General features: G+C 43.2%; 1 protein-coding gene across 1 annotated transcript in view; it reads right to left on the reverse strand.

The window, feature by feature from the left end:
- The window catches only part of LOC109924926 (basement membrane-specific heparan sulfate proteoglycan core protein-like), an 83,052-nt gene that overhangs the window by 24,303 nt on the left and 33,563 nt on the right, over nt 1–25,186 (reverse strand). The window contains 8 exon segments of the mRNA XM_048601399.1: nt 3–51; nt 1,123–1,166; nt 2,020–2,063; nt 5,000–5,150; nt 5,690–6,037; nt 7,831–8,175; nt 10,324–10,668; nt 14,104–14,448. Coding sequence (XP_048457356.1) covers nt 3–51; nt 1,123–1,166; nt 2,020–2,063; nt 5,000–5,150; nt 5,690–6,037; nt 7,831–8,175; nt 10,324–10,668; nt 14,104–14,448 — 1,671 coding nt within the window.

The following is a 25,186-nucleotide window of genomic DNA, read 5'->3' on the forward strand; positions in this document are numbered from 1 at the left end:
TCCTTGTTGGTGAAAGTGAAGATCAGCATAAAGACATTCCCCTTCAGACAGCTGGAATTGAAGAGAAACATCACTCATTATTTTTCTCAGAAACACCAGGAGTTCCTCATTTGTACACAGCAAGATCCCAGCAGCAGCACTGAGCAGATGCTCGGTTTTGGTGATTGTTGGGGAAGAGACACACATCACCCAGAGAGTTCAGCAGAATCTCTCTGCTCTCTGCCAAAGTAATGCCCTGGGATGTGTTACATCCATCCAAGGCAGCAGAGAGGATCCAGATTTAACTCTTCGTCCAAAAGAGTGGCAGCTTTTACAGAGCAGCACTCTCTCAGTACTGCACTGGACAGTCACCCCAAAATCTGTGCTCAAATCTATGCAGTGAGGCTTGAATTACCATTCATCTGATTGAGCAGCAAGAGAGTCTCTACTGACTCCTGTCTGGTATTGAAGGATTTCTGGATTATGATCCACCAGCTGCAACTCTGGCTCATTCCCCCTTCTTAATCTTGGGTACTGAGGTCAATGAAGCCAAGCTCCTCTCTCCCCCAACTGCAGTCAGCTCATTTGGAGCACAGCAGAGATTGAATCTTCCTGACCCAGGGCTTGTTGTGGGTTTCAGCTCCTCAAAGACACCAGAAAGGAATTGCTGGGATACTGAGGGAACGAAGAACATTAGGGATAGTGAAGGAAGTTGGAGCTGAGATTGAACTGCAGCCATATTGTCTTAGTCAGGAGCAGGCTGTGGTTCATTCTCCCTTCTTAATCTCAGCCCTCGGAGGGTCCCCTGAACTGAAGAAGCTATTAAGAGGAACATAGACCCCAGGGCATTCTGTCTGTGATCACAATCCCACAAAGTGTAGGAGCATTTCCCAGGCACTGGAAGTTTGTGGACATTCCTGTCCATGCAACTTGTTGCAAGATTCAAAAGAAGGAAATGATCAATTTCTCTTTGATTATTTTCATTCAGAGCCTGTTGTGGAACAGAGACTTTCTGTTTGTTACAATTTATGCTTTGTCATTATTCTGGTGATACTGAAGTTCCTCCTGGATGTGGCTCCTGTTTCTCAAAGCCTTTGTGTTAAAAATGCAGCAAAAACCAACAGTGATGTCCCATTTCCTTACCACAACAGGAGGAACTGCTGCTTGCTCACTGCTCTGTGTCCGATCTGAAAGAAAATACAATGATACCTCTTCAGAATGGAGCCCTTTAAACTGGGAAGGATAGTGAGGAGAAAATGCCAGAGTCACTTTGGTCTGGTTTAGCGGAATGTGAATTCTGGGCACTCCTCTCTGTTGTAACGTCCATCACGTCAATCAGACAAACTGATCACAGGAAGAGCACTGCAATTTCAAAGATCTAATATGGTTAAGTTGAAAATAATTAAGAGTTGAATTCAGAATGAAGTTAGAGTTTCTTTCCCACCTGGAATTTTCAGTGGAGAGGAATCCAGCCACCACAACAGCAACGTTTGCGAAATTTTCTGAGCAGGGCAAATTTGAGACAGGAATCTTCAGGTTGTTCAAATTGAAAAAAGCTTAGCCATTAGAACAGTGATAGCTTCATGCAACTGGATTCAGAGAAAAGTCGTGGAATTGTTTTGACAGTTCAAAACAAAGAAATGAGCAGGAGTCAGTTCATTGGAAAAATGAAAGATTTAGAGTGGAGTATAATTTCTGTACACTTTTGTCTCTGTGATGGAGAGTGATGGGAATGTGGATGAAACATTGTTTTAATGAGTGTGTTAAGGTTCTTCTCACTGTAATAAATATGTATACATAGCACGTTTTGTTTTGCTTTCTCTCTATTGTGTCATATACGTAAGTTCCATTGTTAAAGAACATCTGCAGTCTCCTGTGAATATATCTCCTGTGAATATAAATTGTGTTAATCAGACAAATGACATGCTCTAACCATTAGCTTATTAATCACAGCATGAATCTAACAGGCTTAAATGGATATTTGGAACAGAGAGTTACTTCTGCCAAATATTGTAATAATGATTGAATTAATTTGCTTACCATTTACTGTTGCATACACAGCATCCTGATCTTCAACAGCGCTCCTAAATAAATGCCACACATTAGACATATTGCACATTTACCACACAACAACAATACTGTAATTTTTCACACTCAGTGCTCATGGATTTTACAACTTTCACCACAATCTTTTAAGCCCAGATTAAAGACAAAAAGAATGATTGTCTGGATTCAAGTCCCAGCTGCCCCAGAGGGTGCGTCAGAACAGGTTGACTTAAAAATAACAATGAACCCAATCATTTCCCTGCAACTTGTCCACAACAGAACAAGCTGAATAGTGAGAGTCATAGAATCCTGACAGAATGGAAAGGGGCCCTTTGGCCCAAAAAGTCCACACTGACGCTCAGAGTATCCCACCCCCAGACACTACAGGCAATCCACCTAGCCTGCACATCTTTGGACTGTGGGAGGAAACCTATGCAGACACAGGGAGAACATGCAAGGTCCACACAGACAGTCACCAAAGGATGGAATTGAACCCAGGTCTCTGGCGCTGTGAGGGAGCAGTGCTAACCACTGAGCCACTGTGCCTTGATGAAGAGTGATGAAGGATTAACCCTCCATGTTTCAGAAAGACAGCTGACTTTAGCTTCTGATTTACATAAGTTTCAAACTGTATTAATCTGTAAACCTCTCATGTTTTAACATCAATAAACCAATTATTTAGAGAAGTATTTACAGGTTGAATCATTTTTATGTGTCTTATCCCACAGGTTCAGAAAGGATGTCCCAGCATGGAGCACTGGAAGAAAGGGGTTTGTATTTGGGACAAGGTGAAATCACGAGTCTCTGGTTCCCAATCGAGACCCCGTTATGCAGCTCATATTAGGAGCTGATGATTCGAGAACTTCACTCTTTCCATCCCAACTCAATAAACACAGCGTGTGCACTGGACTGCAGAGGTTCAAGAAGGTAGCTCATCAGCAGCATCTCCAGGGCAACTTGGGATGGATAATAATTGCTGGGCCCAGCCACTGATGCCCACATCCCACTGGTGAATATGAAAGTAACTGTCACATTTGGAGACAGAAGACAGACTGATATGGGTGCCACAAGAACACAGAGCTCATGGTGAATCAGAAACATTTCAATTCTGTTTGAGTGTCTCTCTAGTAATAGGGTACTGCTGCCTGTGCTGGAGGGTCATGGATAACAGCAGCTAGACTTAGCTGGATACAGGGCTCTGCTGGGCTCCCTATGCTCAGACAATACTTTAACTTCCCGCTGGATTTACGCTCACTGCTAGATTCAAACAATCTTCACAAAGTCAAAGGTAACAATTACGGCATCAGGAGGAAGCAATATTCTTTATCTTTTGAATGTCAGTTAAGATACTCTGGGCCTATGAGTCCTTTACTCAGAATGAACATTCCATCAGCTCTCCAGACACTGAGAGGGCTCTCCTCTTCAAGGTTACGTAGCTGTGAAGACTGAAAGAGTGAACTGCACATCTGCAGTGTGGACAGCAGTTTTGGTCCCTCTTTATGAAAAGATATTATTTAACAGAGGCAGTTCAAAGAAGGTTCACTGGGACGATCCCCTGTATGGAGGGATTGTCTTTTGAGCAAAGGCTAAACAAGTTGGGACTCTACTCATGGGAGTTTAGAAGTATGAGTTGTGATCTCATTGAAACAAACAGGATTCTTAAGGGGCTTGACAGGGTAAACTTGGAGAGAATCATGGGAGAGTCTGGGGTTAGAGGGCATAGTCTCAGAAAAAAAGGAATATGAATTTAAGACTGAGATGAGGAGGAATTTCTTCTCTCAAAGGATTGTGAGCGCTTGGACCTTCTTGCCACAGAGAGCTATGGGGCAGAGCCCTTCAGTTTTAAAGGCAAAGGTCGATAGATTCTTGGTCAATTGGGAAATCGAGGGTTACAGAGGAAGGCAGGAAAGTGGATGTGAGGAATGTTGAATCAGTCATGATCGTATTGAATTGCAAAGCAGACTTGAGGGGCCGAATGGCCAACTCCTGTCCCTGTTTCTCCTGGTCTCATAGTCACCAGCTCAGTGGGATGCTTCCCGGGACAAGCAAATACAGAAACAAAGAAAAACTTCAGAATGTCTTTGTATCTTTGTAAGTAGCCAGACTGCAGGACTATGATCAATGGATTCAAAACCCTTTCAAGGGCCAATGAACAAGATGAAACAGATTATTGAGGTGGTGAAGAATGAGGGATCATGGATACAAAATATAACAAAAAAGATCAAGTCCATAAGCTCCGGAAATCCCTTCACCCAGAGGATGGGGAGGCTCTGTGAGCCATGACAGATTCATGGCAGGTGTAGAGTCACTGTCAACATTCAGGATTCGATTGGAGAAGGGTGTGAGTGTTGAAAGAATGGGGGAGCAGGGCAGGGAAATGTGAGATAACAAGGTGTAGAGCTGGATGAACACAGCAGGCCAAGCAGCATCAGAGGAGCAGGAAAGCTGACATTTCGGGTCTGGACCCTTCTTCAGAAATGGAGCATCGGCAGTTCCTACTATGAGGGAAATGTGATTTGCGTTTTCTGTTGATGTGGAAGTAAAAGGCCAGCACAGCATACTGGGCCGAGTGGTCTGGTACTCGCATGGTCTTCCCAGCAGGAGGTGCTGCGCTGCCAGTGAGCCACTAGCACTAAGGCAGACCCTAACACTGGGCTCGGTGGGTAATGATCTGGTACCTACTGGGGATCCTTCAGGTGATGCCTATTGCTTGGTCCATTCAAAGATTTCTTACTGTCACCAGCAGGTGCCTGTGGCCTGGCACTGGAGGACGTGAGATACCAGAGATGGAGCAAATTGGAAGTGATTGGGCATCTGGATGTGTGGGATGGTCTCGACAGTCACTGATCCACCATTTGCAATGGATCTGTACAGTGCAGTGGGAATATCAGCACTCACTAAAAACAATCGCCTCAGTGTCAAAAACAATAACTGTGCAGTAATAGAATCAAACACAAGATGAAATGAGATTTACCGTTGAGTGGAGTCCTTTACTGATAAACACAGCTTTTGTTTATGAAGGAAAACTGTGAGCAGGACAATGCAGATCAAGACAATGAAGCCCAGAATGGTGCCAATGATTAAATTAGGGTCTGAAATCCAGGGAATACCATGGGAAGATTTTTCTGTAAAATATCAGAATGTTACACACTCAGTCGCTTCAGTCACTAATGTTGACATTATGTTTGAGACCCTCAGGGTCACAAATCCCCTCCTCACTCCCCAAAGCCTATTTACTATCCAGAAGGCACAAGTCCGGAGTGTGATGGAATACTCCCCACTTGCCTGGGTGGTGCTGCTCCAGCAACACTCAAGAAGCTTGATACCATCCAGGAAAATGTAGCCCTCATGACTGGCACTGTGGCCACAGCATCCAATCCCTACACCACTGACACCCTACTGTGTATTAACTACAAGATACACTGCTGAAATTCAGCAAAATTCCTCAGACAGTACATCACAAACCCACATCCTCCTCCATTCTGAAGGACAAGTACTGCAGCTACAAGGGAACCCCACTGGCTACGACCTCCCCTCCAAGCCTCTCCCCATCCTGCCTTGGGAATACCTGGCCTTGATGACCATTCTGCCCTTCCACTGATGAATCACAACAGTCATGTTCTCCCTTCTCTGTTCACACCAGCATTCCCTCCCATTGCCTTACCAGTTACATTGAGCTGGCTCCCTGCTCCATAGATGTAGCTCCACACACTGCAGCAGTACACAGCACTATCATTGAGAGTCACATTCACAAGGCTCAGAATGTAACTGTTCCTGCTGACATTCCTGGAAACATGAACACGATCGTGGAAACCCTGGGCCTTGCTGAGGGTGCCATTCACAAACTGGCTTATCACCCACTCCGTGTTGCTGCCAGGTCGCTGGTAGTGCCAGTGGACATCACTGTCATTCACACTGGCATTGTACATGGCACACTGGAACTCGACAGTTTCACCCTCTGGTACCTTGCTGACCACTGGATACTGAATGAGGACTGGATCAGCCAATGGATCTGTTCATTTCAAAGAGTAAAAATAGTGTAACTTGAATTGTAAAATTTTATAAAATCTCCTCCAGGTTAAATGATGATTTGTAGAAGATCTATTGAAGCTTCTTGTGTGGATATTGCTGTTTGTGATTTGAGAGGAAATGATTTGAAAAATATCCATTAGGCTGAATGCTTTCCAATTTGCTGCTTTGATTCTGTGCAGGATCCTGTAACAGAATAAACTATCGAGAAGGTAATTTCACAATGTTCACAGCTGACTGATTGGAAGAGTTAGAGCAACCATTTGAAAAGTTTCATTCTCATCGAAAACCAAAAGGAAAAGGTTGAAAGTTTCAAACAGCTTTTGATGCCCCCTGACTACGCCCTCTCTGATTCACTTTTGCTACATCCTATTCTGTATTCTAACAGTGTGCAAGGCTGTGGGGAGAAAGCAGGACATTGGCAGTTGGGAATGATGATCATGTGAAGAGTCAGTGCAGACAAGATGGGTTGAATTGCCTCCTTCTACAGTTGCCTGGATGGGTACAGCTCCAACAGCATTCAAAAAGCACCATGCCATCCAGGACAAAGCAGCCCCCTTGGTTGGTACCACAACTAACACATTCAACATTCAAAACCAAAGCACAATGTGTACCATCGACAAGATGCCTTTCAGTAACTCACCAAGGCTCCTCCAAAAGTACCTTCTGAACCCACAGACTCTTGTCTCTGAAAGGACAAGGAGAGTAGATACGTGCGACACCACATCCTTCAGGTTCCCCTACAAAGGCACTCACCATCCGAACATGGAAATATATCATCGTTCCTTCAGAGTTACTGGATCAAATGTCCCAACACCAAGAGGGCCATAGCTGCTCATGAAGGCACATCACCATCACCTTCTCAAAACATAGAAAGTAGCAACAGGAGCAGGCCATCCAGCCTGCACCACCATTCAACATATTCATAGAATCCCTACACTGGAAACAGGTCATTCAGCCCAACAAATCCACGCTGGCTTTCTGAAGAGTATCCCACCAAGACTCACACTACCCTCTCCCTGCAATTCCCATGGCTAATCCACCAAGCCTACACATCCATGGAAACTATGTACAATTTAGCATGGCCAATCCACCTTGCCTGCACATCTTTGGGCTGTGGAAGGAAATCCATACAGATACAAGGAGAATGTGCAAACTCCACACAGACAGTCACCCAAGGGTGGATTTGAACCCAGGTCTCTGGCGCTATGAGGTAGCCGTTCTAACCATTGAGTCACAGTGCCGCTGACCATCCAACTCTGTCCCTAGTCCCCCATTTCTCACCAAACCCTTTAATCCCTTTTCACCCTCAGAACTAAATCTAACTCTTTCTTGAAAACATACAATGTTTTAGCCTCAACTGTTTCTTATGGCACAGAATTCCACAGGCTCCCCACTCTCTGGGTGAAGACAATTCTTTTCAAGGGCCATTTGAGATGAACAACAAGTGCTGGCCCAGCCAGTGATTGCCATGTCCCAAGAATGAATAGAACAAAACCAGATAGAGACTGGAGAATGTTAAATACAACACTGAGAACAAACGAGCTGGAGAAGTAAAAAGACAGAGAGAAGAGAAAAAATTTGAGATTGAGGAACTATCCAAGAGGAGAAACAGTTTATTCTATCTGTGAGTAAAACAACAGAAGGTAACTGTTTTATGTTTACATGAAGCTCTCTGCTTTCTCTTTACCAGAGAAATTTAACGCATTCTCCTCTCCAATAAATCCATGTGGAAGGGGTTGTTTTGTCAGATTATTAAAGATAAACATGTCTTACCTATTACAGTCAGCTGGGTTCCATTCCCACTGATATCTCCCCACACTTTACAGTAATAGACCCCACTGTCAACGGGCAGCACGTTTGTGATGGTCAGAATGAAGCTGTTATTGGAGGAGTCTTTTGAAGACTGGAATCGCTCCATGAATTGTGGGCTCCATTGTGTGAAGTCCCTCACGTGATGTGTTAAAATCCACTCCGTGTTTTTCCTTGGTTGCTCCCGGTACCAATGAACATCAGTGTGTGTCACTGCGGCGTTCCTCATGGTGCACTGTAACCAGGCAGTGTGACCCTCGGTGACACGTTCCAGGATCGGTGACTGGAGGACGACTGGGGCATTTACACCTTTAAGAGAAAGATATTGAATGAATCAATTCTGAGGAAGGTGACTGGATCTGAAACATTAAATCTGATTTCTCTCCACAGATACTGCCAGATCTGCTGAGCTTTTCCAGCAATTTCTGTTTTTGTTTCTGATACCCAGCATCCGCAGTCCTGTTGGTTTTTAGGAATAAATTTACACCAGTTTCTCAATCCCATTCTCCTGCCTTTTGCCGGAAATCCTTACTCATTGGGAACTCATCCATCTCTCTTAAATACACTCACTGACTTGGACTCCACAGCTCTCTGCAGCAACGTCTTCCACAGATTCACCTCCCTGAAACTGATCAAATTCCTCCTCATCTCAGTTCCAAATGGTCATGCCTTCACTCCGAGGCTAAGACCTGAGGTCCTAGTCTCTCCTATTAGTGGAAACATCCTCTCCATGCCCACTCAATCAAGGCCACTCAGTATTCGAGATAACAAGGTGCAGAGCTGGATGAACACAACAGGCCAAGCAGCATCAGAGGAGCAGAAAGGCTGACGATTCGGGCCTAGACCCTTCATTAGAAATGGATCCTACGAAGAATGAAAAACAGGAGAGGTCCTTTGCAGGTCTGGGAGAGGGAGGCTCTCAGCTGAGGTAGGCTTGATTGTAGTGCCTGGAGATGCCGGCACATTGCTGCAAGTGTGTGCTTCAGGAGTCACAGGGAGAAACGCTTCTGAAGGATCTCAATGCCATGAGTGTAGATATTGTCACGGTTGGGGCCAAATTGGGAAGGCTTGAATGTGGATTGTAGTCCATTGGGGATGATCTGGTTCCGTAGGCAGGTGCTAAGAAAAGTGATGTGGTTTGTTTCTGGACATGGTCGAGCAGTTTCAGGGCCGAAGAGATTACAAGAGAGTTGCAGTGGGAGACAGATCCCCTGAGGTTTGTCCGGAGGGAGGAGGGTAACTTCTTCAGGCTAGGCATCCTTAGAAGAGGCTTCGCAGTGGGGTTAAAATTGAATCAGAGATAGTAGGAACTGCAGATGCTGGAGAATCCGAGACAACAAGGTGCAGAGCTGGATGAACACAGCAGGCCAAGCAGCATCATAGGAGCAGAAAGGCTGACGTTTCGGGCCTAGACCCTTCATCAGAAAAGGGGGAGGGGAAGGGGGTTCTGAAATAAATAGGGAGAGAGTGGGAGGTGGATAGAAGATGGAAAGAGGAGAGGATAGGTGGAGAGGAAACAAACAGGTCGAAGAGGTGGGAATGGAGCCAGTAAAGGAGAGTGTAGGTGGGGAGTGAGGGAGGGGATAGGTCAGTCCAGGGAGGACGGGGGATAGGTCAGTCACTGGAATATCCACAAATGATTTCTGACTGTGTTGTGACTAGATCACAGGTTCACAGAGTTAGAGTCGTAGAACAAGGAATCTACGAAACATTGATTTGGATTGGAATGTCTGCAATCAGAATCAATTTTCAAAAATGTAGCAGAGAAGAATGAAGGTACAGATAATGTGTCTGATATGTTCAGAAAATCTTCTTAAAAAGACATGCAATAAATGGATGCTGAATCGAGAGAGCTTTACTAAAAAGCCTCCTCAGAAATGGAATCAGAAACAATCCCTGAGTGTTATTGCTTGAAAGGCAAAGTGTTAATGAGGAAATAGAGTCTGCCCAAAGTACCATGTCATGAGGAATGGACAGTGGACCATCAGTTGGTCACTCCATCTGAGGATCAGAATGAAATTTTACAAATTAGCTCATGAAATTCCAATGACTGATTATTTATGGATGAAGAACACACAGTCTAAATTTATTAAAACACTTATATTGGTCAGGATTATATCAAGATGTTAAATTTTACCTGACAAGCTGGTCCATGTCAGGACTTGGGGAATCCCCAACGTCCAATTAAAGCTTCACCTTTAATTCCGATCATAGCTTTTGAAGAGCTGTTTCACAGGATCTGAATAGATTGTGTAGGAGCCCGAACTAAAACCAGGAATGGTAACCAATGGGTCACTGCAGAGGTTCAAAAAGGCAGCTCAGCACCACCTTCTCAAGGGCAATTGAGGATGGGCAATAAATGCAGGCCCAGCCAGTGACACCCACAAACAGATCTCCAATTCATTCATTGGGCAAGGGGTATTTGCTCTAAGTGATTGTCATATAAACCCTACTTACTGGTGATATTGAGCAGGCTTCCTCTCCCATAAATTCTTCCCCAGACTGAGCAGTAATAGACCCCAGTGTCCCTGGGCTGCACATTTGTGATGGTCAGAATGAAGCTGTTACTGGACGGGTCTCTGGAAGGCTGGAATCGATCAGTGAATCCTGGTCTCCTTCGGATGTTGTTCTTCATTTCATGTGTTATAATGTGTTTCATGACATTCCCTGGTTGCTTCCAGTACCAATGAACATCGGTGCGTGTCACTGCAGCATTTTGCATGGTGCACTGTAACCGGGCAGCGTGACCCTTGGTGACATGTCCCAGGCTCGGAGACTGGAGAAGGACTGGACCAGTGATACCTTTATGGCAAAAATAACAATAAATTTATTTCCACAAGAACAGATTCTTTGTGCTGCCATATTGAAAGGATCTGACAGGGTGGTAGGAGTTTTGAATTAAACAGAGAAAACAGGTTGTTGCACTAAACCACTGAGCTGCACCTGTGACTGATTCAGATCAAACAAAATCCATCAATATAAAGATAAATATTTAAATAAACAATTTGTAAGATAATAGTTCTCAATTCTCTTCAGAATCTCATCAAAATTTTGGACTTTCCAATTTCTTCTGCAGTATGATCAAAACTCACATTCACTTCCATCTGGAAGGACAAGGGCAGTAGATACATGGGAACACAACAGTGGAGTATATTCAAAACTGTGTGATTAAGCTACAGCATAACAAGGGTTAAATTTACAAATGCTATTGCAAAAAGCTGACTTGCAGGTGAGGTCGAGACTGCGGAGATCTGTTTGCAGCAGATATGGAAGCATGTGCCAAACAGACTGTTGGCTAGTTCATGTGGTTAGGGTGTGGGGACCAGTTGCATTAACCTACCAGAGTAAGTCATGGGAAGACATCGCGGAATAGATTGACAGAAGTTACTGACCATTATTTGTGGTTTCAGAGAGGATCAAGTAAAGCATGTATAAGAAACTTGATTAAAGCTGCTGTTGCAGAGGTCTCAACTTGCAACTATGTAGCCTACATATAAGAAGAAATAAAGCCAGATATTTGAAAAGACTGCGGACTTGTTCCTTATTTCTCTGGAACCCAACAACCACCCTCTGCAAGTTCCCCTCCAAGCCAATCACCATCCGAACTTGGGAATATATAACAATTCATCCAGTGCCACTGAGTCAACTTCCTGGGATTCCCTCCCTATGGGTGTTTTGGGTCAAACTGCAGCACATGATCTGCAGCAGATTAGGAAGAAACCTCACTCACAGTCATCGCCAATATAATAATTATCATAAAACACTTTTGATAATGTACCACACATCCATCTTATTAAGTAGCTTAGAGTACTTGGTGTGGGAGGTTGTATGGATAGAGGATTGGCTAACTAAAAGATGACAGACAATTGGGATTAAGGTGGTACTTTCATGGCGGTAATTTTCAAATTAAACCATTTATTCTGAGATCCCCGACTTCTTAACAGTCCTAAATTATCATCTGTCATTTAAAGGAATGGTTTTATACATCTAACATCGGCCAGGACTCTGAACTGAAACAATAATGCTTTCCAAACAATATGTCTTTCTCTCAAACAGAAAACAATCCAATTTCACACTTGAAAGTACCCTAATGATTTCAATGTTTATTTTGTTTGCTCATAAAATATGTTCAAATGCAGACAAATTCCCATTTGCACACCAACAACTGTTTCTGTCAGATTGATATTTTAAAATTATATCACAACTTCAGAAATATTGACTTGTAAATCTTTAAATCCCATCAGAGACAGAGATCAAAACTTACATGCCACGAGTTCAGAATCCAATTTCCAAACTAAATGATATTAAAATCATACAGAAACTACATACTCACATCATAGTGTTTGGACTCAAATGGGGGGAGTCCATGAGTAATCAAACCCCAATGAACCACAAGCCATTCTAAAAGTGTCACTGAATGAACAATACAGCCAATTTGTCTCTCTTCTGGCCTCCGATCCAAAGTAAAGAAAAAATATTTGGTAGTTTGTTTGATGACCTCAAAAATAATTTATTATCAGTGAGACAGATTATTGAAAAGGCAGAAAATGTGATCAGGAACTACATTTCTATTTGGGATCAAACAATATCCATTAATCTCAAACATACATTCATTCACAGACAAGGTGACATAGCTCTGCAGAAAGAGTTTGGGCTGTTTGTTAAAGAAAAGGCCTGAAAGAAAGACCATCCCAGTGGGACAAGGAAATCACATCAGAAGGCAGAATGTGCTGACCTCTCAGCGTTCCTTCAATTTCTTGTCAATGAGGCTGATTCCTGAAAGTTATACAATGATGAGAGATCTTCTGACCATCATTCAGATTCTGATGGGAAATAATTTGAAATCCTGATCTTGGAAACTTTATCTTTACAAATCCTTCATGAAGAGATCTTACCAACTTTTCCCATGTATTTTACTGACTGAGATGGAGAACTTGTGCAGCTGGTCCTGATTGAAGTTTCCTTCCTTTTTTATCAGAAGAAAGGGAACTTTTTTCACTGCTTTTGGTCAGCTGGACAATTTTGCTTCAGCTGCTGTGAAAGCACATAGCAACTTGAGCCGAGAAACTGTTGCTAGGCCATATTCAAAATCAGTCAGTCCAGCAACTTAGCAATAAAACCCAGTTCTTATCTTTTATTAACATCCTTCATCGACTCAAAATAATTTGAATTTTGTAAAACACAGCACATTTTGATCTTTCAGATCCAAGTGATCATGGGGTAAACCCTCTTCAACCAAGAAATGTCCAAACAGTTCAATAAACCAGGTTCTCATAATCTATACATTTTTGTGTTGCCCTAATACGGGTATCAATTCATTTTTTTTCGTTTTGCTACAGACTTTAAAGGGTTGTTCTCACGTTTTCTTATAAATTCGATGAATTTTTTCAGCTAAAGATTCTCCTCCCGGCTCTGTCTGCTCCTGCACACCCGTTAGAATTGCGCTTCGAAATAAAATGTCTCCACTGCTCTTATTTCTCCATCCAGTCTGATTGTCCACACATTTCCCTGCATTACATCTGATCTGCTATTGGTTGCCCCCTCCCACACAATGGGGCAAGTGGAAGAGAATGCTCCAGGACTACCTGGCCTAGGACGGAGACTGAAGCCAGGCTCTCAGCAATGGTCAAAACGAAGCTCCAGCGAATTATGTCGGAAACGCCCAGAATACGATGATCACTCTTCCCTAGTCACATGGCTGAAAGGGCTGGAGTGTAATGTAGAATAATGACAACATCTCAGCATCAATCCCAGACTCAGCTGTGGAAGCTCATGGAGAACGAGTCTTTCCCCTTGCCCCATGCTCGATGTGGAGTGGCTCCCTTTAACTTGGGTCAAACCAATTTGCTCTCGAATGGAGATAGATATGTGTGCCTCTGTGTGTTCTACGGTTCATTCCCAATCCCTGGGAGATTCCCTGCAGATGTGGCATTCGCAAAGCAATCTCCCTGCCTCTGTACATCCAGCCCAATGGCACTGACACTCTTGTGAGTCGAATGGAACTAATATCACTCATTCTCCAGGATAAAGCTCCATATTTCCTACAATATCCTCCTCCCATTATCACAAAAAAATTCCATTTCTCGCCCCCACCAACCAACTTTGAATCTGAACTTAGCTTCCTACCCACAGTGAATCCATCCCCAAGATCACTCTCCTTCACCTCCTCAATCTTGTTGATCACAAACTGATTTCCAATTCATTGCTGGAGGTGGTTGCCATGTAAACTCTACTTACTGTCGACAATGAGTTGGCTTCCTCTCCCATAGACCCTTCCCCAGACTGAGCAGTAATAGACCCCACTGTCACTGGGCTGCACGTTTGTGATGGTCAGAATGAAGCTGTTATTGGAGGAGTCTCGAGAAGACTGGAATCGTTCTTTGAACTCTGGATACATGGATGCATAATTTGATGAGTAATGAAGCAAAATCCACTCCCTCTGAAGTCCTGGTCGCTCCCGGCCCCAGTAAACATTGGTGTGTGTCACTGCGGCGTTCCTCACGGTGCACTGTAACCGGGCAGTGTGACCCTCGGTGACTCGTTCCAAGATCGGAGACTGGAGAAGGATAGGGGCATTTGCACCTTCAAAATAAAAACAAAATCAATAAATGAACAGCTGTCTGATTGCTCTAACCCTCCGCCAGGATTTAAAGGGACCCTCCCAGCAGCCTGAGTCCTGTATTAAAGAGAGGGGACAAATTGTCAGGACCAGCTGTGATCGTTTGATGGTGATTGATATTTTGGCTTTCAATCACTGTGTGCTGAGAACAGCAATACAGATGGTGCTATAACAGTGACATGTTGAGCTCACACTGTTCAACCGGTGCCTGACAAGTTAACTTTCCACATACTGCAATTCTCTTCCTTGGACTATTCATAGTGGGAGAGGCTTCCTCACAAAACACAGCAGATGTGACGATTGGAACTGAGAAGAGTCTGCTGCATTAGAAAAGGAAGCCAGGCTGTATTTAAAGAGGTAGGATATCCTCAAAGATCAACAGAGATACAGCCTCTACAGCCTCAGCAAACTGAAGCTGCTCCGCAGGTAAGGGTCCCAGGGGGCAGACTGGGGGGTAATGGGGAGTTTCTCCCTCCATTCCCTGGATACAGGAACAAAAACAAAGTTGCTGGAAAAGCTCAGCAGGTCTGGCAGCATCTGTGGAGGAGAAAACAGAGTTAACGTTTGGGTCCAGTGACCCTTCTTCAGAACTGATGGTGGCTGGGAAAACGTCAGTTTATATGCAGAAAATAGGGAGGTGGGTGGGGTAGGGAGTAAACCATAGGATAGAGCCCAAAGAGAGAGAAAGACAGTTGGACAGACAAAAGAGTTGCTAACGATCAGGCTGGGAGGGTAAATAGTTGTTAATGGGGACTGTTAGTGACTAACAACAAGGGGTTTACAGAGATCCTTACCATAGCTACTGCCACCAGCGCAAAAGTAAAATTGTAAAGGTGACCAAACCATGGCTTACACGGGAAATTGGGGATAGTATAAGATCCAAGGAAGAGGCAAACAAACTGGCCTAACAAAATAACAGAACAGAGGAGTGATTGATTATTGGAAAGATTAAGGGATTAATGGAAGGATTAAGGGAATGATTAAGGGAAAGAAAATAATAGATGAGCGTATGTTTGAGGGGAACATTAAATCTAACCAGAATTTTTTTTTTTCTGTTGGGATCTGAAGAGAAGAGGATGGTGAAAATAAATGTAGTTGCCTTACAGTCAGAAACTAGAATTCCTAATGGGGAGTAAAGAACTGGCTAAGGAACTAAATGCAAACATTGTTTCTGTGCTCACAAAGGAGGATACGAGTAACATTCCAGAAATGTTGGGGAACAAAGGGTTCATTGAGAAGGAGGAACTGAAGGAAATCAGGATTAGTCAACAAATATTGTTGGGGAAATTTATGAGATTGACAGCTAATAAATCTGCAGGGTCTGATAATCTCCATCCCAGTGCACTTAAGGAAGTGGCCCTGGAAATAATGGACGCATTGTTGGTCATCTTCCAAAATTCTACAGATTCTGAACAGTTGGTGGGTAGCTAATGTAACCCCACTGTTTAAAAAGGGAGGCAGGGAATTATAGACCAGTCAACCTGATGGCGCTACTGGGGAAAATACTAGATTCCATCATAAAAGATTTAATAACAGAGCACTTTGAAAACTGAGGCTGCAGGGATTTACAAAAGCTTCACAAATTGACTGGAACTCTTCACGCATGTTACTCGTAGAGTTGGTGAAGGGGAGACAGTGGATGTGGTTTATTTGGACATTCAGAAGGCTTTTGAGAAAATCACACAAGAGATTAATGTGTAAAATTAAAGGACATTGGCTTGGGGTGTTGAATATTGAGATGGATAGAGAACTGGTTAGCAAACAGAAAACAAACAGCAGGAATAAATGGGTCTTTTTCTGATTGGTAGCCAGTGACTAATGGGATACCTCAGTGCTAGGATGCCGCTATTCACAATATATATGAATGATTTAGATGAGGGAACTAAACATAATATCTCCAAGTTTGCAAGTGACATAAAGGTGGGTGGGAGGGTAAGTTGTGCGGAGGATGCAATGATGCTTCGGTGTGAATTGGACAAGTTGAGTGAGTGGCCAAATGCATGGCAGATGCAGGATAATGTGGTTAAATGTGAGCCTGTCCACTTTGATACAAAAGCAAGCAGGTAGATTATTATTTGAAGGATGATAGTTGGGGAGTGGTGGAGGTACAATGAGACCTGGGTGTCTTTGTACACCAGTCACCGAAAAGAAGTGTTGCAGATGCAGCAGGCAGTAAAAAAGGAAAATGGTGTGTTGGCCTTCACAGTGAGGCGATATGAGTACAGGAGCAGGGATGTGTTACTGCAGTTATACAGAGTCTTGGAGAGACCACACATGGAATATTGTGAGTAATTTTTGTCTCCTTATCTGAGGAAGGATGTTCTTGCTACAGGGGGAGTGCAGCAAAGATTTACCAGACTGACCCCTTGGTTGTTGATATTAAATATGAAGCGAAGTTGAATCATTTCCATTTGAATTCACTGCACTTCAGAAGAATTTGAGGGCGAGTCTCAAATAATTCTACAAAAGTTGAACATGACTAGACAGGTTAGATGCAGGAAGGATGTTCCTGACAGCAGGTGAGTCCAGAACCAGGGATCACAGTCTGAGGATACTGAGTAAACCATTTGGGACTGAGATGAGGAGAATTGTGTTCACTCAGAGAGTGGGGAACTTGCAGTATTCACTAAATAATCGAGGTCAAAACTTTGCATGACTTCTAGAATGTGCTGGATATAGTACTATACTGGATATAGTACTGATATAGTACTTGAAGGGATCAAAGGATATGGGGGTAAAGAAGGAACATGATATTGAGTTGGAGGATCAGCCATGATGAAAATGAAACATGGAGTAGATGTGAGGGCCTACAATCGGCGAATGGCCTTCTCCTGCTCCTATTTTCTTTGTGCCTATGGTCTTGCACTGCTGCAGTCCATGTGCTGCAGGTAGACTCACAATGCCATTAGGGAGGATTTTTTCAGGATTTCAACTACAGACTCTCAAGGAATAGCAATATTTTTAGAGCTTAGATCTCACAAATTTAGGAAACACATGTCTATCTATGGTGGCCTTTTTCAGACAAGTTTAAATGAATATCATAACACTTTTGAATAAATACAGTGATTTAAGGCTTTGTTTAGTTTCTCAGGCTGGTTTTACATCTTTGATATAAGAATTTTCTCAGGCAGTACAGAAGGCAGAACAAATGACAGCATCAGGACTTCAAACAGTGAGACTGAAAACAGGAACTGATTTGGAGGCAGCAAAGAAACTGTTTTCTGTCATGTAAGGTGAATTGTGAAATTAGAAGCTGAGCTAAACTGTGACCGAGCAGACGGACCAAAACTGACGGGAAGTGAATGAGGCAGCAGTTCCCACAAATAGATTCAGAAATCTGGACCCTGGAAGCACAAGGCAAGAAAAAAAGAAAGGCCAGCACCTCACACAAAGTGAATGAACACAGGAGGGGAACAGTGAATATAAATGAGGGAATCTGGTAGAAAGAAGCAGCAAAAGTAAAGGACATTGATTTCTCTCTGAATGTAGCCGCAACTCTCTGAGGGACATGGACTGGACTGGATCGACCAGATGCTCTTCTAACTGGTAGTGACTGCCTCGGGATCCTCCTTTCATATTCTCCACTGTGGGGGTCACTGATGAGGTCATTTTCTCTATATCACTGCCGCCAACCTTGAGCACCTCCTCCTGGATCACAGTCAATATCTTACCTCACTCACTCCTTTCCTGTGACAGTATCAGGTTCCTCTTCTGTTGTGAAGGCATAATGAGAACATCTATTGTCTATTCTGTGTCCCTAATCTCCATGGAAACATTTCGTCGCTTGGCCCCTAATCTACCCCAGTGATTCTTTGATAAAACTAATAACTGCAGATGTTTTAGATCTGAAATACAAACAGAATTTGCTGGAGAAACTCAGCAGGCCTGGCAGCTTCGAGTACAGGGACTCTGCATCAGAACCCTAGTATTTTTTCTTTTTGTTCCAAGAAGCAGAGGTTGAGAGATTCAGTTCCAGAGGGCAGTGATCAGGCCAATGAAGGCACAACCAGAGTATTTTACTCTGAAAAGTCAGAAGCACTGAAGACAACTTTTGCTCCATCTTATATTTAATCAAAGAGTTAAACCTTACAAGCATATGCCTCCTAACTCCATTACACCACTGTTTTGTCCCCGTAGATGTGCTGATGGGAAACACTGGTCAATGCCAATTACAGCTTGAGGAAGTTCGATTTAGGAGCTGGAGTCTGAACTGCAGACATTGCGTCACATTAGGGAAGTGGAAAGTTCCCTGGAAACCTTTCTGCAGAGGATGCTCACATATCTTGGATAAGGGAATTGAAGGCTAGTCATTGATCAGGGACAGAACACTGTGACTGCATGTGAGGCCATTACAGGTTCCATGAAATTACATTTGAGGACCCTCAGCTCCTGCAGTTATCCAGCAGTTATAAGGTTCTTGCAAGGTGTGTGGGCAAGAGTGGGGACTGCAGGGAGAATGTGCAAACTGTCCACGGCACCTTGGGACAGGGAGTGATTCAAGTGGGGAGAGGAAATAGGAATGTCGTTGTGGGAGGGAACAGTATAATGAGGGGGATAGATCCTGCTCTCTACAGAATGAGCATAATTCCTGAAGGATGTGCTGCCAGGGTAAAGGATACCTCCTCAGGGCTGGATAAGAACTTGGAGAAGAAGGAGCAGTATCCAGTCATCATCATCCATGTCGAGGCCAATGACACTGGAAACACAAGAAAGGAGGTTTCACTGAAAGACTTTAAACAGTTCACAGCTAAATTATAAAGCAGAACTTCCAAGATAAGAATCTCTGGATTACTGCCTGAGCCACAGGCAAATGGGAATAGGGATATGGAGTCAATCAGTGAAATACATTGTTTGGAGTTTGGTTGAGGTGGAATAAGTTTTCGTTCATGGGTCACTGGCACCAGTACTGGTGTAAAAGGGGGCTGTTCTCCAGGGACAGGCTACATTTGAACCATGCTAGGATTAGTGTCCTGGTGAATTGAACAACCAGGGCTGTGGAGAGGTCTGTAAACTAATTAGAAGTGGGCAGGGTTCAGGAGAAAGCATTTGGAGGCTGACAAAGCAAGATGAGCCAGTAGCATTACAGGGCAGGTATTTGAATAACAATACCCAGAGTGGGACAGGAACAGGCGGAGTGTACAAACTCAGAAAAACAGCGGTGAACAGGGTCACCAGGGGGAATAATGTTAAAAAGGCAATAAGTTAATGACTCTTTCCTTGAAAGCACATTGTATTTTGGACAAAATGACGAAAATAATGGCTCAATTACAGGTTAACGTGGAATTGTGAAGAAAAGTCAGATTGGACATGAAATGTTCGTTCTGTTTCTCTCTCTACAGATACTGCCAGACCTGCTGAGTTTCTCCAGCATTCCCTGTGCTTGCTTCACGTTTCTATCATATGCGGTATTTTGCCTTTAGTTAAATAGGAAGCCATTGATGCAAAACCTTAGGATTTTCAGTCAGTATTTTACAAGATCACACACACAAGGATACTTAATAAGAGCCCCATGGTTTTGAAGGTAGCTTATGCGTATGGATAGAGGATTGGCTAACAAAGAGGGGCATTTTAAGGATGGCAACCTACAGCTATTGGAGTGGCACAGGGATCAGTGCTGGGGCCATAATTATATACAATATATTTTAATGACTTGGATTAGGAAAGTGAATGAACTGTCACCAAGTTTGAGGATAACACAGAAATAGTTGGGAAGACAAGTAGTGACAAAAAGTCTGCAGAGGGACATTGACTTCGAAAGTGAGAGGGCAAAAGCTTGGCAGATGGAATATAATGTGAAGAAATGTGAGGTCATTCAATTTCACAGGAAGAATAGAGGAGATGAATATGATTGAAATGTGAAAAACTGCAGAAAGCTTCTGCACAGTGGGATTCAGGAGTCAATGTCCATGAATCACAAAAAGCTAACATCCAAGTTCCATTGGTAATAGTGAAGTCAAATGGAGAGTTGGCCTTTATTTGCAAAGGAAATAGACAATAAAATTAGGAATAGTAGGAACTGCAGATGCTGGAGAATCCGAGACAACAAGGTGCAGGGCTGGATGAACACAGCAGGCCAAGCAGCATCATAGGAGCCGCACCTCCATCTCCTACCGACCAACCTCATCCCGCCCCCTTGACCTGTCCGTCCTCCCTGGACTGACCTATCCCCTTCCTAACTCCCTACCTACACTCACCTTTCCTGGCCCCATCCCCGCCTCTTCGACCTGTTTGTTTCCTCTCCACCTATCCTCTCCTCTATCCCTCTTCTATCCGCCTCCCACTCTCTCCCTATTTATTTCAAAACCCCCTTCCCCTCCCCCTTTTCTGATGAAGGGTCTAGGCCCGAAACGTCAGCCTCTCTGCTCCTATGATGCTGCTTGGCCTGCTGTGTTCATCCAGCCCTGCACCTTGTTGTCTCTAATAAAATTAGGAAGTTGTGCTTAAACTATACAAAGCACAAATTCAGAACATAACTGGAATAGTGTGAAAAGTTTTGGGTCCCTTATCTGAGGAAAGATGTCCTGTCATTGGAGGCTGTCTACAGAAGAATCACTGGGCTGATATTCAGTGAGGAAAGATTGTCTTATGGGGAGAGATTAAGTTGCTTGGGCTTGTACTCATCAAAATATCGAAGAATGAAAGGCAACCTTATTGAAACGTAAAAGATTCTTACAGGATTTGACAGGGTAGATGCATAAAAATTATTTCTGGTGTGAGAGAGTCTGGGAGCAGAGGACAGAATCTCAGAATAAGGGGATGCACACTTAAAGCAGAGATAAGAAGGAATTTGTTCACTGTAAGGGGAAATCTGTACACCAGTGCTGTTGAGGCTGGGTCATTCAGTATGTTTAAGTTTAAGAAAGGCAGATTTTTAATCAGAAAGTCAATCAAGGGATATAGAGAAAAAAAAACAAGAAGGTCAATTTGGGGATTATCAGAGAAGCCTTAATGTCATTGAAAGGCAAGCAACTCGATGGGCTGAATGCTCCAATGTCTTCTGGTGTAATAGTGTTATGGTTCAATTGAGGCACTTAGCTGGGTATTGGATGATTATTTAAACAGAAACAATGTGCAGAATGAAAGAGAAAAGACAAGTGATTCGCGCTAAGTTAAGGAGTCACTAAGTCATAGAGCTGTGCAGCAAGGAAACAGACCATTCGATCCATCTGGCCTTGGCCAACCAGATATCCTAAACTGATCAAGTCCAATTTGCCAACATTTGGCCAGATCCCTCAAAACTCTTCCTATTCATGTACCCATCCAGGTGCCTTTTTGATTCTGTAATTGTAGCAGCCTCCATCATCTCCTCTGGCAACTCGTCCCAGACACACACCACCCTCTGCATTAAAATGTCACCCATTAGGTCACTTTTAAATCTTTCCTCTCTCCTGTTAAACTTCTGCCCTCCAGTTTTGGACTCCCTTACCCTGGGAAAGAAGACTGTGGATGTTCACCATATCTGTGCGCTTCAGGATTTTATAAAGCTCTATAAGGTCCAACAATCCAGGGAAAATAGCCCCACCCTGTTCAGCCTCTCCCTCTAGATCAAACCTTCTTATCCTTGCAACACCCTCCTCATTTTTTTTGGAAAGCTTTCAAGTTTAACAACATCTTTCTTCTGGCAAGGAGACAAGAACTGAACGCAATATTCCAAAAGTGGACTAACGTCTAATCTCAATGCAATTACCAATGAAGACAAGCTTTCCAAATGCCTTCTTCACTACCCTCTCTACCTGCGACTCCACTTTCAAGGAATTACACATCTGCACTCCAAGGTATCTTTGCTCAGCAACATTCCCCAATACCCTCCCATTAACTGTACAAGTGCTGCCTTGATTGGCCTTACAAAATGCAAAACCTCATGTTTATGTAAATTAAACTTCATCTGACACTCCTCAGCCCATTGGCCCATCTGATCAAGGTCCTGTTGTGCTCTGAGATAACCTTCTTCAATGTCCACTACACCATCAATTCTGTTGTCATCTGCATACTTACTGAGCATACGTCCTCTATTCACATCCAAATAAATTATATAAATGACAACAAGTAGTGGACCCAGCACTGATCCTTGCAGCACATCGCTGCTCACAGGCCGCCTGTCTGAAAAACAACCCTCCACTATCACCCACTGTCTACTACTGATGAGCCAATTTGATTTGCAATTTGCTAAGTCCCCCTGCATCCAACAAGATCTAACCTTGCCAACGATCTACCATGCAGAACCTTATCGATGTCTTGTTGAAGTTCATGTAGACAATGTCTACCATTCTGCCTTCATTAATCTTCTTTGTCTCTTCTTCAAAAAACTCAATCAAGTTAGTGAGACACAATTTCCCACGCACAAAGCCATGTTGACTATCCCTAATCAGTAATTACATTTCCAAATGCATGTAAATCCTATGCCACATAATCCCCTCCAACAACTTACCAAACACTGATGTCAGGCTCACCGGTCTACAGTTCCCTAGCTTTTCCTTACTACTTTTCTTAAATAATGGCACCACATTAGCCCAAACTCAAGGTTTCTGACACAGCACCTTTGGCTGTCAATGGTACAAACATCTCAGCAAGGGGCTCAGAGATCTCTTCACTAGCTTCCCACAAAGTTCAGGGATAGACCTGACCAGATTCTGAGGATTTATCCAACTTTATGCATTTTAAAACATCCAGCACCTCCTCTTCCATAGTATGGACACTTTTCAAGATATCACAACTTATTGCCCCATGCCAACTATATCCCATATCCTTCTCTACAGTCAATACTGACAAAAAATACTTGTTTAGGATCTCACTGATCTCCTGTAGTTAAAGTTAAAGTGCTCAGAGAACCAGTACTGAAACGATGGGACCAATGGCTTCCTTCTTGATCAGAACATTTCTGTGATTGTGAGAACAGTGAAATTACACACTGCATAGCAAATATTGCTTCCCCTTTCAGCTTCCTGGGCTCACTTTGCAGCTGTTGTGCAGAAAATGCAATCTCCATCTCAGCTGAATTGTCAAAATCGCATTTCCTGCAGGCAGTCTCTATCTTTGGTCTATAGATGGTGAAATCCTCAGTTTGTTCCACATTATAGGCTGTCCATTAAACAGCTGGGAAATGGTGGGAGCAATTTGGGATACTACAGTCTCTGTGATTCTATGGGGGAAGCTTGCCTCAGTTGGTCACTCACACATAGTTTTGGTAGCCACAGCTTCCAGGAGCTTGGCTCAAAGCTGACATTCTGGTGGAATGGTCAAATGTCACAGAGCAGTTACAGACAAGATACAGTGAGCGTGTGAGGCTGCTACATACAGACGAGTGTGTCACAGTGGCAGCAGATCATCTGGCAGGAGTGACTACAAGCAGCAGCAACAGAGAGAAGATTGCACTCTGCTGTTGTTTCCATCAGATTTTCGTGGGGTGATCAGTGGTCTAGTTCGAAGATTTAAAGATCATAAAACAGAATTTGAAAAAGAACAATCTCCTGACCATTAAAATCCTTCCTTCAATTAACACCATCACATAAAACATGAACTGACTTTCAGCACATTCACCTTTCGAAATGTTCCCACTTTGGATCAGTCCCAGGATTCGGAGCTGTCACAGATACAGAACTTCAAACTGATTCACAGTTTGTGAAATCCTGGAGATATTTTAATGGAACAAATGAAATATTATTGATTGTAGAGAATTGATGTGAATGCTAGCATAGCTCCATTGGTGAAAGTCATTCTGAATCACAAAGCTGTAAAATCACCAATTTCATAAAAACTGTTGGCTGTCTTTCAAATCCATCCCAACGAGACCCAGTGAACACACAGACTAATCCAATCCACCCCGAATACACACTTTAATGTGCAACCTGCTCCTCAATCCCATTCTCCCATTCAATGAATGACAGAAAATGATGGGAGGAACACAATGTTTTCTGGTCTGTGTTCCCAGCCGTGGAGCTCAGTGTCAGCTGCACCAAACTATCTTCAGACAGTGATAAGTTCTCCTTGTGACACTCCCCTCCAGTTCTCAATGTTCAAACTTATAGAATTCACATAAAGTCAACAGCAGCACAAACCATGGAAAGGTCTTTTATAACAAGTTAAACTTCTCCAAAGCAAACACTTACCCAAAGCAACACAGAGGGACAGGGTCACAGCAAACAGAGTTCTACTGATCATTTCACCAGAGCGACCACCCTGTTTATCCACACAGTTTATTGTACGTCCAGTTAATAGAGCGAAACACAAAGTGTGCCAGCCAACTGCAGCTTCTTTAGTGTTCCATTTCTCAGGAGTTAAAGAAGTTTAAGTGTCCATAAAGAGGAAGCAGTGAGAATAAACCAATGGCTGCTCTCTTCTAAGGGAGGATATTACTGGCTGGATTTTCTAAATGTGACTCAGAGAGGTTTATTTCAGGAGTGACATTAATTATTTATTCAGTGCAAGTTTCTCACAATCAGTGACTTAAACATTGAGAATTCACACATTTGTTACAATCCTGTAAATGGTGAAAACACTTATTCAAAAACACTGGGTCAACACCCATCATATTTACAACAACAACTGCCATTTATTTAGCAGCATGTACTGAGTAAAATGATGTCAAATCTTTGTACAAGAGAGGAAATGATCAAATTTTATCACCAGTTGAGGAATGAGACCTTAGACAAAAGCCCCGAAACATGGTTAAAAGACAAAAATTGCTGAAGAAACTCAGCAGAT

This window comes from Rhincodon typus, chromosome 9 (assembly GCF_021869965.1).
Source record: "Rhincodon typus isolate 14 chromosome 9, sRhiTyp1.1, whole genome shotgun sequence".
NCBI classification, from domain to species: Eukaryota; Metazoa; Chordata; class Chondrichthyes; order Orectolobiformes; family Rhincodontidae; genus Rhincodon; species Rhincodon typus.